The sequence below is a fragment of the Calidris pugnax genome, unplaced genomic scaffold (assembly GCF_001431845.1).
Source record: "Calidris pugnax isolate Ruff unplaced genomic scaffold, ASM143184v1 scaffold22, whole genome shotgun sequence".
In the NCBI taxonomy this organism is placed as follows: Eukaryota; Metazoa; Chordata; class Aves; order Charadriiformes; family Scolopacidae; genus Calidris; species Calidris pugnax.
The window spans coordinates 1-13,131 of NW_015090763.1; the positions used below are offsets into that span (position 1 = coordinate 1).

At 40.2% G+C, this 13,131-nt stretch overlaps 1 protein-coding gene across 1 annotated transcript in view; it reads right to left on the reverse strand.

Annotated features, from left to right (window-relative positions):
• Positions 1–115: 115 nt before the first annotated feature.
• LOC106889924 (spectrin alpha chain, non-erythrocytic 1) overlaps positions 116–13,131 on the reverse strand; it is a 44,714-nt gene continuing 31,698 nt past the window's right edge. The window contains exons 30-51 of the mRNA XM_014945479.1: positions 11,705–11,752; positions 10,910–11,001; positions 10,237–10,381; positions 9,941–10,122; positions 9,683–9,782; positions 9,348–9,545; positions 9,069–9,215; positions 8,624–8,727; positions 8,325–8,487; positions 7,828–7,842; positions 6,088–6,219; positions 5,598–5,735; positions 5,156–5,260; positions 4,723–4,931; positions 3,587–3,710; positions 3,043–3,183; positions 2,738–2,836; positions 2,302–2,461; positions 2,002–2,078; positions 1,628–1,837; positions 1,063–1,359; positions 116–540 (exon numbers count right to left, since the gene is read on the reverse strand). Of these exons, the coding sequence (XP_014800965.1) occupies positions 343–540; positions 1,063–1,359; positions 1,628–1,837; positions 2,002–2,078; positions 2,302–2,461; positions 2,738–2,836; positions 3,043–3,183; positions 3,587–3,710; positions 4,723–4,931; positions 5,156–5,260; positions 5,598–5,735; positions 6,088–6,219; positions 7,828–7,842; positions 8,325–8,487; positions 8,624–8,727; positions 9,069–9,215; positions 9,348–9,545; positions 9,683–9,782; positions 9,941–10,122; positions 10,237–10,381; positions 10,910–11,001; positions 11,705–11,752 (3,084 nt within the window). The 3' untranslated portion in view covers positions 116–342. The remainder of the gene's footprint in view (positions 541–1,062; positions 1,360–1,627; positions 1,838–2,001; positions 2,079–2,301; positions 2,462–2,737; positions 2,837–3,042; positions 3,184–3,586; positions 3,711–4,722; positions 4,932–5,155; positions 5,261–5,597; positions 5,736–6,087; positions 6,220–7,827; positions 7,843–8,324; positions 8,488–8,623; positions 8,728–9,068; positions 9,216–9,347; positions 9,546–9,682; positions 9,783–9,940; positions 10,123–10,236; positions 10,382–10,909; positions 11,002–11,704; positions 11,753–13,131) is intronic.

Here is a 13,131-nt window from a genome sequence, read left to right on the forward strand (position 1 = left end):
GCTCCTTTCTCTGTTGAAATTCTAGTGAGATTTCTAATTTACTGCTCTATACAAAAGGAGCATTAATGGAACCGCCACCGGCATTTCACACACTTTGCTTCGAGCTACTTGTTCCCCACCCCCAGCTGAACTGCAGACTAGTTCAGGAGCAACTAGAGAAGACTGAAGTCCTGGATAACTGGAATTACTGCAGGAAAATTCATTCAGAAGCAGAAACATTTTTGAAGTCTGGTGTTTTGGGGCTCTCCTCCTCCCTGTGGCTAATGGGGCCTCCCTCAAATCCCAGCTGCAGGAACTGAACAAGTCCTGAGTAACTGTTTTCCAGCAGGAGACATTTACAACTCAGAGAGACCAAAGAGATGGAGGGTGGATACAAATATTGGCTAAAAAATTCTCCAAGGGCAGCTCCTGGGAAGACACACTGTACCTGGTCTCCTGGATCCACTGGTGGAAAGCATTGGCATGCTGAGCAAACTCCTGCCGCAGTTTGTCATTTTCTTCCTGCCTTCGCTGTTCCTTCTGCAGCTCCAATTCACGTTCCTGAGAAACAAACAAAAATAATTTCAAATTATTTTTTTAAAAAAATATGATTTTCAAATCATAATCTGATTGTCCTCATCCTGTAGTAAAACCCTCAAACTACAAGCTGTCCAGCTGTTCAGAGCAGCACAGGTCTGACGCTCCAAACAAGACTGAGGGCTCAAAGAGTCTCCTGGGGACCTAGACAAAATCAGCTGAGGTGACAACACAGATCACTCCTACTGAAGTTTTGAGAATTGGAATTGAACGAGCAGTTACTTCACTGTTGTCCTTTACGTGGACATTAAATATTTCATAGTTTGGAAGCGAGGGACAAGTGCTTTGTCTTTTGAAAGATCGCAAATGGAAGACCATGAAAACAAGCTAATGGATTATTTTTTTTCCTTTGCTCCCTAATTTTGAGATATTTCCATCTGTAGTGTAGCGACAAACTCTTGTACTGATTATCTGGGATGACAACTTCCAGGAAAGACTCCAAAGTTCATAAACTACAGAGACAGGGTCTCTCTCTCTCTGACTTGCCTTGATAATTTTCTGCAGATTCCTCCAGGTTTCTTCAAGAGCCTCCATAGTAAACCACGTGTATGGGTTGGAGGCCACACGGAAGCTCTTGATCTGGCGATCGAGCTCTGCCAGCTGGTTGAAGTCAGCCTGGGCAGAGCTGAGTGAGGAACGGAAAGCGTCGTGAGCTTCTCGCAGCGCTTTGATTTCTTCCAGCGAGTTACAGCGCACGGGATCTGTCAGGTCCTCCTCAGCATTCTCAAACCAACTGTTGAAGGCAGATGCCTTCTTAGCAAAAGTCAGGAACAGATCCTCAACCTTGACAAGAGAAAACAATCCAGCTGGTCAGTTATGCAGTAATGGAAATATTCCATATAAGTGGATGTGGAATTAACATTCATCAGTGATGGTTTGCATTTAATATTTATTTCTTGTAAACTTCTTGAATTCTTATGACAAGTCTCCAGGATCCCCATAATCATTACCCACAACTGAAAAAGCTGCAGCAGTTACAAGCATTGTATGTTTTTTTTTTTTTTCCAAGAGCACAATTAGATTTTTGTAGCCCCGTGGTTTGGCCACTTACCTTTCTGAAATGCTCCTGAGCCTCCAGGAGTTTCTTTTTCCTGGCAGCAGAATTAGCAAGCAGCTGATTCCAGCGTTTCATCAGGGACGCGTGCCGAGCCTCAATGGCCTTTGACTGGATGTGTTTGGCTGCCAGGAGCTGGTCTTTCAGCGCAGTGATGTTTGCAATTCCCTCCTGCTGGAAAGCCTGGAGTCCAGCGTCAAAAGTTTCCTGAAGCATTAAAAGAAGAACAAAACATTTTAGATTGTATTTTTATTTAACCATTCCAATATCCTGCATGTATTTCACACACAAATTCTGGATTCTTGTGTATTCCAGAAGAGTTCACCTGTTCTTTCCACCACTTATGGGGTGGCAGCAGCGTTAGCACTAACCTGTTTGGTGAGCAGCGTTTGTACAGAAGAGAGGTCACGTCCATAATCATCTGTCTTCAGACTGTTTTCCTTCTCACCTGGAAAATGAACCAAATTCAGTAAAAACGTCAATTTATCTCAAATGTCCCCTCTATTCCAAATAGGGTTACCCCAGAAGCATAAATCAGGGACAGCATTGCTGATCACTTCGGGTTTAGGTCTGCTTGTTACAACGAGTGAGAAGCTATTTGAGATCTTTGGAAACGAAGGAGAATTTCAGTTTGTTTGTGCCAGGGTACAGTGCCCCAGTACAGGACATACCTATCCACGACTCCACTACGTCTGCTTTCCAGTTGAACTGGAGGAAGGCAGAGTTCTCATCCAATTTGGCTTTCCTCTGAGCTGCTGCTTTCTCCAGATCTGACACCTTGCCTCTGAGGCCCTTCATCTTTGCAGTAATGTTCTCCTCATGGTGATTGTTCTACGTTACAGGAGGAAAAAAAAAAGCACACATATGATGATAAGGTCTTTCAAGGCATCCTGACAGATGCAAGGACTTCTACTGAAAGATTTTTCTTCTCAACGTACAAAAACCAGCTTTGAAAGTAGTTAATACCAGCAGCTTAATCAGCTGCAGAACATGAGTAAGAGCTCTGTTCAAAGGGATGACAAATCAGTCCTCAAAGAAGAGTAACTGACGTGAAAATGTCCTGGGCAGCCTTTGAAGGTTTGTTTTTCTTCACCAGTTTATGCTCACCTTTTTAATGAGATCCTCTCCGTTAGTACAAACATCGTTCACTCTGTCTTTGTGGACAGTAAAATCAGTCTCAAACGCTTCATGCTTTTTCAGCAAGCCCTGCAAATACGAGACACAGTCGCTTTTTAAAATAATTTCTCATACTTGGGATGCTTTTATAAAATTAATCACATTTTTTACAATATAGGCCTTCAAAAGGGACCAACAATAACCTCTAAATTGGAAAGACAGTTAAAGAAAAGGTTTGTGAAGCTCTAACCAACAATGATGCAACAAGAACAAAGAGTTGACAGCTTTCTCCACACCTGGATGGCAGCGAGGGTGTCTCCATAATCCTCACTGGCTACTAATGTCATCTTCTCATTGATCCAGGCTTCTTCTTCCTCAACGTTTGCTACGAACTGCTGGTACTCCAGAGACTCCTCCAGACGCTGACCCCTGTAAGGGAAAGAAAGGTAAAATTAGCCCCAGTGTTGCCCTATGGCTTTAAGATATAAAATGTAAAAACAAATTACAGCAGCAGAAAATCTAAGAATGTTTGGAGACTGAACCCTAAAGGCACAATCATTCACACTTCACTCCTCCAGGGGTATCTCCAGCTCTAGGCCACAAAGCCTGCAGCTGCTGAAGGACTAAAACAAATCACTTTCTCCCACCAGTTTCTACTCAGAACACCACCCTGGTAGTGGATTAAGGACAGTTAATTTCAAGTCTACGGTTTCCAACTGGTGCAAGAAACGCCTAAACACAGCACACCTCAAAAAAAAAAAAAAAAAAAAAAATTACTGGCTTTCATATGTGCTACAAACAAGCAAGATATTACGTAGAAATCCATCAAGAAGAGAGGTTTACCTGGATAGCAGGTTCATGGGCAGCTAATTCTGCTTCTAAGCGCTTGTGTTTCTTCCTGAGGTTCTGCACACCGGTGAGGTCTCTGCCATAGTCCTCTGAGCTAACCAACAGTTTCTTCTCTCTATGTTCAAGAGAGAATAAAACATTTGAAGTTACTTCTATAGGCCAAACCTGACAAAAGAAAAAAAACCTGCAGATAAGGAAATGCTCCACAGAGCACAAAAATCTTGGATGTAAGAAGTTGTGTACATGAGTTATCAGCCAACAGCAGCTGCTTCGGGCAGCATGGTCAGGAGTTAACGTGTGGGGAAAAGCAAGCAAGCCACAGAGGGCCTAGCATTTCTCTCTGAAGAATGGAGCTTCTCTGTATTGTTTTCTTTCTAAGAAGATAGATACCTTTTGTAAGGTTTACCTGCTTCTGTCCAATTCTGTTTTTTATTTTACAAGCATGACAAAAAAAGCACTCTAAATTTGAACAACTATCAGGCTCACTTCTCTCCCTCCTCCCAAGATAATTCTTCCAGTAGAGAGCTTCCCTTCTTGGGGTTTGACTAAAAAAAAAAAAAACCAGAGCACAAAAATCTTGGATGTAAAAAGTTGTGTACGTGAGTTATCAGCCAACAGCAGCTGCTTCGGGCAGCATGGTCAGGAGTTAACGTGTGGGGAAAAGCAAGCAAGCCACAGAGGGCCTAGCATTTCTCTCTGAAGAACAGAGCTTCTCTGTATAGTTTTCTTTCTAAGAAGATAGATATCTTTTGTAAGGTTTACCTGCTTCTGTCCAATTCTGTTTTTTATTTTACAAGCATGACAAAAAAAGCACTCTCAATTTGAACAACTTCTATCAGGCTCACTTCTCTCCCTCCTCCCAACATAATTCTTCCAGTAGAGAGCTTTCCTTCTTGGGGTTTGACCAAAAGAAAACCCTGTAGATAAGAAGCTACACCCAAACTAGTGCTGAAGCCAGTTTGAGTACAGTTTTCCTTCAGTGGGGGGCAAAAGAGATTTATTGTAGAGACACAGACTGGTGGAAAAGGCAAGTTATAAAACCATACTACAGACTATGGATGTTGTTAATAAGCTGGCAGTGAGCACCCCTCCCCCTGCCAGAGCCTTGAACTTCCAAAAATACACACTTGATCCAGGACTCCTCATCATCCATATCGCGGAAGAACTGATGCAAACGGTGGGACTCGTTGAGCTTTGCCCGGCGAGCAGCTGCCATGCTCTTAATCCTCTGGAAGCGCCCGTTAATGGTCTCACGTTTGTCCTTTACTTGGGACGTATCGAAAGCGCTGCTGGTCATCAGACTGTCAGCCTGACTGTTCAGGTCCTTCAGACGGTCCTGGAAAGGTTGGGTGAAAAAGTGTGTGAATTGCTTGGATCTCATTTCTGCGTTCGTTATGTCAGTATAAAAATCACAATCTGACTCTGTACAGAGTCAGCGCAGTTTTTTATTAAGGCATCGTGTTTCAGCAGGTCTGTGACTGCAGCATGTATTGAAGTGGTATCTGTAGAATTTGCTGATTACTCTGATTTATCTTCCCAAACTAAAAGAGAAAGCAATACCTCATGAGCAGATATATCAGCTTCCAGTAACTGGTGTTTCTTCAGAAGGTTGTTAACTGATGCCAAGTCCTTCCCATAGTCTTCAGATGCCAACAAAGCCTCCACCTAGGGGTGGGGAAGGAAAAAGGGGATGGAGACCGAGTTGTAATCTCACAACAATGACAGTGTCTTTAAAACTGTGCAAATTAATTCTCTCCTGAATTTTCTACAACATGGATAAACCTTTGCTTCATCACCTGATCAGTTCCTAACAGATTATATGCAAATATGTTTCTTCTCACCATATTGTTTATAAACAGTAAAACATCCACAAGAATTTTAATTCCAATAAAGATTTTTTTCAAAATAAATTTAAGTCTCGCTCAAAGATCTAACATCAGCAAAAGAAATAAAACACTTAGAAAAACAAGTCTTACAATTAAATACTCCCAATCTCAGTTACCTCTGAAAGCCAGAAATCAAAGTCCTTAATTCCAGTATTAAAATTCTGTTGCTTATTAGCTTCCTTCAGTTTCTGACTCTTCTCTGCTGATTTCTGTACCAGGAACTGCCACTGGTCAGCCAGTGCAGCCAGGCGTGCCTGTTAGAAAATGAAAAAGATAAATGCAACAAACTAAAAACATAAATTCTGATAAATGCAAAACCCGAAGAAGGTACAAGTTTGGCTGCCAATTCCAAATACACAAGTTACCCAGTCGCTGCCCCGTGCTGCCTGGCCATAAATCAGTTCAACTTTTACATTTTGATCATAGGATTGGAAATATTCTCACCCTTGAGAATGAAGCAGAACGATTACCCCGATTACTACTGCATAGTTAAAATAGAAGAGCTTCTATAAAACAAGATTTGGTTTTGAGGGATACTGCCCTCTCCCAATTATCCAAACACTTCTCAAAGCAAAACCTAAGCAAATCTGCTAAATCCTGTGGTACCTTCACAGCATCCTCGCTGCCGGCACAGGCTCCTCTTTCGATCAGCGAGTTCCCCATGTCGATGACCCCGCGGATGCGATCGGCGTTGGCGTGGAGCTCAGCTTCAAAGGCCTGGTGCTTCTGGTGCTTGCTCTGAACAAGACAAAAGCAAAACTGTCAGAGACTGGACAGAAGGCTCCTAAATTGTTCTCATGGGCTGAGAGGGCAACACAAGAGTTGTCGACATACATAAAGGGGTCTGTATATAGCCTGATGTGAAGAAGTTCTCTCTCTTAGTAAGAATACTTATTGCTCACTCAAATATTAACTCTCACTAATCTGGGTAACCACCAAGCTTTAGTGTAGCAGAACTGCCACTGAGCTGATATGTGTAACTCAGGCAACACCTCCTGCATTTCAGAGATGTCCCTGCAGCATTCCTTGCATTAGGCTTAGCTGTTACTCGAGTAAAGCTTTCTCATTTTCAATGCCATCACCCTTGAATAGCAGCAGTGTTACATACCCTAAGCAGAAGAACAGGAGATCATCCTTTCTACTCCTGTAATAATTTCACAGATTTCTATTCGCCTTCCTAATCTATAGGCAATTAAATTAAATCAAATCACTGCTGCAGCCTATCTGCTTTATGTATAGTTTTGATCTTAGTCGAAGTCATACATGGCCACGTTATATATTCAAATAATGAATTAACAACTAAAAACCTCTATAAAAAAGCAACTGTATTATTTGTTAAATTTTTTTCTCTGCTGAGTTGAGAGCACCATGAGAACAATAGGAGCCTTGGTGTGGGAGGAAATATGCAGTTCTCTCTCATATATACATGATCCATCCACCCACCAGGAAGATAACAATAGCACAAAAATGACAAGACAGAATTTACAAGTATTAACTGGAAATGCTAGTAACAATGGACATGGGGATACAATGCCCTGAGAGAATGGAACAAAAGGAAATGTTAGATTAAAAATAAAAGATGGAAAATACTATAGCGCTGGCATGAGAAATTCTGCATGAACTGCTTCATTTTGGGAACTGTTAATCCCCAACAAATCCCAGGCAATATAAATGGTTTAATATAAAAATTTCATGTACCACAGCTTAAAGTGACAAACAATGACTCTTTCCTTTCCTACTCTAGTCAGCTTCCCCTTTCTTTGTTTTGTCGTCTTCTTCCATATATCCTCATTTTACTCCACTTCTTGGATTTTTATAAGTCTCATCAGCTTTCCATCTGGTGTATAATTTTTTTTCTGGAGTTATTCATTCTGTGCTACTGCTGCAAGAACTAAACCATCTAGTTCTATTGTTTTATTGGATCCTCCATCTTCAGCATTTGATTCTACAACTGGCATTTTAAGTGTGTTAAATCATCAGCACTCCAGATCCAAACAGGCCCGATAGCCACATTTCTGAAACAGGAGAGAAACCCACTTTTCCATGGGTTAACTCCTGAAAATCCCTGAACTACATCACTAATGCACCACAAATTAAACAGATCATGCAGAACACCTGCAAAACGAAGACATAAATAAATGATGCTGAATAGGCATTAACAAAAAAGCCACACCCATAACATGAAGATCAACAGCTGTACCTGGATGTAGGTCAAGAATTAATAGAAAATAAAGAGATTGCATGAACTGATGGATGGAGCAACAGAGTGCAACCAGGCCTTGTGCTCACACATAAGCTAGAGAAGGAAAACAAATTCACATACCAGGGCTAGTCCAAACTACTTACCAGCAGTTTGGAAAGCTATAAAACAGATTGAGAGAAGTAGTTCAGTGCATTCATACTACCTCATAAACCAGTATTAAAACATAAGTGGTAACTTTAATTATTTATTCCTTAATACTGAAAAATAAATGAGATGTCACATTTTAGAACATAAGACAGAGATGAGACCCAAGAACTCCATTTCCTCATTTCATTATCTAGATGCTGGGAGAAAGACAGAATAGCTACTCAGGGGTTTCTTCAGGCAAATTGCTGCTGCAGATACCACATATCTTATTAATTATCTGCATCAATAATTACCAAGTGAGTTCTATTTTGGGTCTCCTTTCATGCATAATGTAACTTCCATTTTCTCCTTGTTAAAGGGAGCCCATATCCAACGTGGTGTATAACTCTGTTATCATTGAACAAAAATTTCCGACTACATTTTTTCAAACCAGTGTACACTTTGCAAAGTTAAACTTCATATTTTGTTTTTTTGAGCTGAGAATCATATTCACCTGGATATTTGTAGGATCCTTATACGACTCATCACTTGCAGTCTGGAGCTTTTCACTGATCCAAGCTTCTATTTCATCCACATCACGACTGAACTGCTGGAGCGTCTGAGACTCTCCCAGCTTCGACCTCTTCTCAATCATTTGCGCTTTCAGACGAAGCCATCTGTGTGTAATTAAATACATACACTGAATGAAAAACCAGGACTGCACATGGCATCACGTTTAACAGCCACAAAATGTTGACAAAGAGGATTCTCTCTCAGTCAGGATCTGCATCCCCAAAATGGGGCAATACTGACCTGTCCAGAACCTCATTGCGCCTGTTCGCAATGACTCCTTTCGCGTAGTGATCAGCAGAGATCAGCTGGTCAGCAAAGGACTGTAAGACAGCAATTTTCTCTTCCTATTAAAAACAGAAGCCATGAATTAGAATTGGGATTCCTTAAAGTCAAATGACGAGTAGGGTCTGGAATGGAACAAGGGGTTTTTTTTTCTTCTTTAAATATACATTATTGTAAATGTGAGTCTATGAAGAAAGTCTATCTTCTACAGGACTGGAGATCTCAACTTCAGAACATCTTTCACTTGTGGCATTTAGGAAAAAGTATCTTTTGGACTTTAAGCTACAGCAGTAAGATCTCTCAGTAGAAGCAGGCAGCTTTCTTTTACAATAAGCTTTTTTTGCTAATAACCTGCCTAAGAAAGACTAAACTATTTTCCCCTCACTTCAGCTACACTCCTCACCTGGACGTTGATTGCCTTATCAAAATCTTCATGTTTCTTGATGAGAGCCTCCACGCTGTCTAAGGAATCTCCTTTATCTTCTGTATTCAGGAAAGCCTCTCGGGCAGCCATCCAGTTTTCAGCTTGTTCACAGTCCCGATGAAACAGCTAGGGAGAAAAAACTCCAAAGCATGAGAAAGACAGTCCTAGGAAGAGCACCGCTCGTCACTATGAAAGAATAAACTGTCTTATGAAAGGAGGAATTATTTTTGAGTTTTCTGAAGAAATGCAGCACGTTACCTGTAGTTCTAGGCACTGGTCTAGCATCATTCTGCGCTGGACCCAGGCCTTCTCCAGGTCTGTTCGTTCTTGATCTAGAATATCCAGTTTCTCCTTGATCTCTGGGCTGGCATAGTGTCCGTGAGCCAGAAGTTGTTGCCCAAACTGTTCAAATGCCTGGAAGGTGCCAGCTCTTGCATCTATTTCCGTGCGGTGTTCCTGCAAGGTACAGAGACTCATTATTAAATAAATAGACAGCAGAGCTGGAACTGATCTATTTTTGGAACTGTAACTGGAAAGTGTCAGAAAAAGAAGCATTTGTTGATGTTTACGATACACACTTCTCTTTCACATACCTGATGCCTTTCCAATAAAGCTTCGGCTCCGGTCACATCCTTTGCAAGTTCATCTGAGGAGACCAGGCCCCGGATTCCATTGATCCAAGACATAAGGTCCCTGCAAACACACATTGATAGAGAATTTTTCTCTCTCTCCATTAAAATAAGTCAGAACAGGAAAAACAGTCCCTTTTTTGAACCTTCTCCAGAAATATCCCTGTGGAACAATAATATACCAGACAGAGGAACTGGGGAGGAGAGGGATAGCATCTGTACCTGAAGTCACTGAGGAAACGCTGCAGGTCGTGAGAATCTCCAAGCTTCTCTTTGCGCTGGTCAGCGCGTTTTCCCAGACTATTCCAAGCCTGGTTCAACTCAGTACATTTCTCCTGGAGATCTTCAGCAGATTCTGGATGTGACTGGATCAGGCGCTGGGCAGTTTCACCAAGAGAATTCACCTAGAATTAGAGAAAGGGAAATAAACACAATGAAGGCAGAAAGAATCTTTTCTGTAGCTCCACCATTTCTGACAGATAAAACGAAAGCTGTTGGTTTTGTCCTTGCAATCTCACCTTGTCTCCAAGAGCTGCCAAGTCTCTCTCAAAGCCTTCGTGTTTGCGCTGCAGAGCCTGCACACTGGCCAAGTCATGTCCATAGTTGTCTGTATTTAATGCTTGATTCTTCTCCTCTATCCATTCTTTTGTTTCATCAGCATCTCTGATTTGAGTACAGGGAAGGTAAAACCAGAATTACAACAGAGGTCATACTAAGATCTCCATTACTCAACAGGTGACCAATTCCCAGAAAAGCTCACATAGCTGATGGTTAAGTTATTTCCCAAGATGATACAAGCAACTTTTGGCAAAATAGGACAGTAGTCCAGAACTCCTTTAAAGTTATTTCCCAATGAGATGGAAGTGACCTTTGGCAAAATAGGACAGTAGTCCAGAACTCCCAAAGCCACAGCAATTCCATGCTTTTGTGTTTAAAAAAAAAAAAAAAAAAAACCCACAGCAATTCCATGCTTTTGTGTTAAAAAAAAAATAAAAAAATAAAAGAATCTTTCTTTTTCTAGGGAGAATATAAGGAATTCTTACTCTTTAGACCACCTTCCTGGTGGTCTAACTTCCACTGAACAAGCCAGGGGTTGAAGTATAATTTGTTTAGAATAGGTCCCACTGTGTTCTAGAACTCCTATAAAAGTATTTTACTGAATTAAGACCAAATATGCTACAAACACCTCACCTGTGGAATCTCTGGACTTCGTGGGCACTGCCCAACAGCTGGCTTCGTTCCTCTGCCAACTGCTGCAGAGATCTCCAGCGTTCATTCAGCTCCTGCAGAACAAAAACAAACAAAAAAACCTCACTGATATCACAGACCACAGTTTGACACCGTTTCTGTTTAAACAAGAAACTCTCCTGCTGAACTGACTGACCCTTCAGGATATCAAACAGGAAACTTTAGTATCCAGGAACATTTTGTTCACTGTGCTTACCTGCGCCTTCTCCACTTCGCCGACATTGGCAAACATGCCAACAACCCTTTCCTCATCTCCATTCTTATCGGTTTTATTTCAGCGGTCTACTGAGAATACTGATAGCAATGCTGGAAGATTTCCTAAAATAGCTACACTTCTTTCTTTTGCACTATTTAAACTTCATCAAGCAGTCGATAAAATAAATGAGAAGTCAAGACTGGCCTCTAAGTACATGTCAAGGTTACTATATTCTGCTTAATTCCAGAAGAACGCATAAATTCAAGTAGCCTAGTTAAATAAAATCATTTTGAGGCTTTCTCCTGAGATTTCAAACAAAATGATTTTACATATATAGTAAGAAATTGATTTAACCTGAGAAGCAAATGCTGTATATGTCAACACTTCTCTCAATAAGTTGATTCAAAGGCGTTTATAAAGAGTAATATAAATATAATAATTTATAATATAAATATAATATATATAAAGACAAAGACTATAGAAAGAGAGGGTCAAAAATGTTCTCAGCTTTTAAATTGGCTTGGAAAAAGTTGTATTATTACCTTGATTGAGTTAAAGGTTGCCACTGTGTGTACCATCATACGTGCCGACTGTATGAAAAGGCAGAAATAAAAAAATCTTGCATTAAAGTCAGCTCTAACCAAGCAGAACCAAAAATCAGACTGAAAGAAAACTTCTTAAAAATCCATTAACGATTGGGCCTAAGTCAAAAATTCAGACTTTGTAACATGCAACTCTACACAACGCAAGAAGAGAGAAACTCCCTAGATTTTAAAGGTTTCAATGAAAACTGTTGAATTCTTTAATTTTTATACACTTCTTTAGAACAGTGATTTGAATACACTGCTGTTTAAGATGAAAGAGAAAGGTGACCAATAGGAAAATTAATGCAAGTAAATTACAAAAGCAACTAAGAGTAATTAATTTCAAGACCTCAGGCATTCTAGATCCAAGTAAGAATAGTTAGAAATTTACAAGTGTGTACTATAATGTTACTGTAAATTGTAACAAACAATAATAGTCTTAGTAAGGACAGAAAAGAGAAATTCTAAAGGCAACATTCAATAAGTGAATTCTCTCAACTTCGCTGAGCTTTTGGCAAAATCAGCTTAGCAATTAATTCAGATATTTCTAGAGCATCATGAGAAGGGGTGGTTAATTAGAAAAATAATGACCAATTCCCTCCAATATGCAATCTACTTTTCTGACAACGATGGATTACTTGCAAAATTCATCCCTTTGCAGATATGCACACAGAGAAGAACTTATAGTTTGCTAAGTTACTATGAGACTCTTGGGATTCACTGTACATGCGTACCATCGGTGCAAAAAAAGTATTTAAAGAAGTCACCAATTCCTGTTGACACAGCTGCATTTTCTACAATGCATCGTGTACTTATCTGATTCTCTCACATTTACACAGTTAAAAGATGTACAAGCAGCTTTAAGTCTAAGAGGGTGGATGGGAATGAAATATTACAGACAGAAGCACAATGTTGGATAATGTCAAAAATTTTCAAGATACTTTCGTGCATCAGCAGGTGACAGCTATTCCATTGTAAGCCACTAATGAATGGAGAAAGGCTTCTTCTAACAAGTGTGGAAAATGAGCTAGAGATGAATAATGGAAGACAAAGATACTGCTGTACACACACAACATATTCCTTACTAAGGGAATATTGACATAAATGGATTTGACTTTCAGGAATAAAAATATTTCTTTCTGCTGGCTACATAAAAAAAAAAAGAATTAATTCCAAGTGAACAGGGACTATTTCACTTCCAGTGACCATGTAATACCTGAAAACATTGGTATAAAAACTGGAATAGGTCTTACAGTACAAGCTCCAAACAAAACAGAGTTTTGCAGTGGAGAGGTAATAAATGGACTGTCAGCAATTTCTATGACTAAAGTAATTCTGCTGGAAACCTCTCTCAGCTATTCTCATATTCTTATCTGCAAACAGAG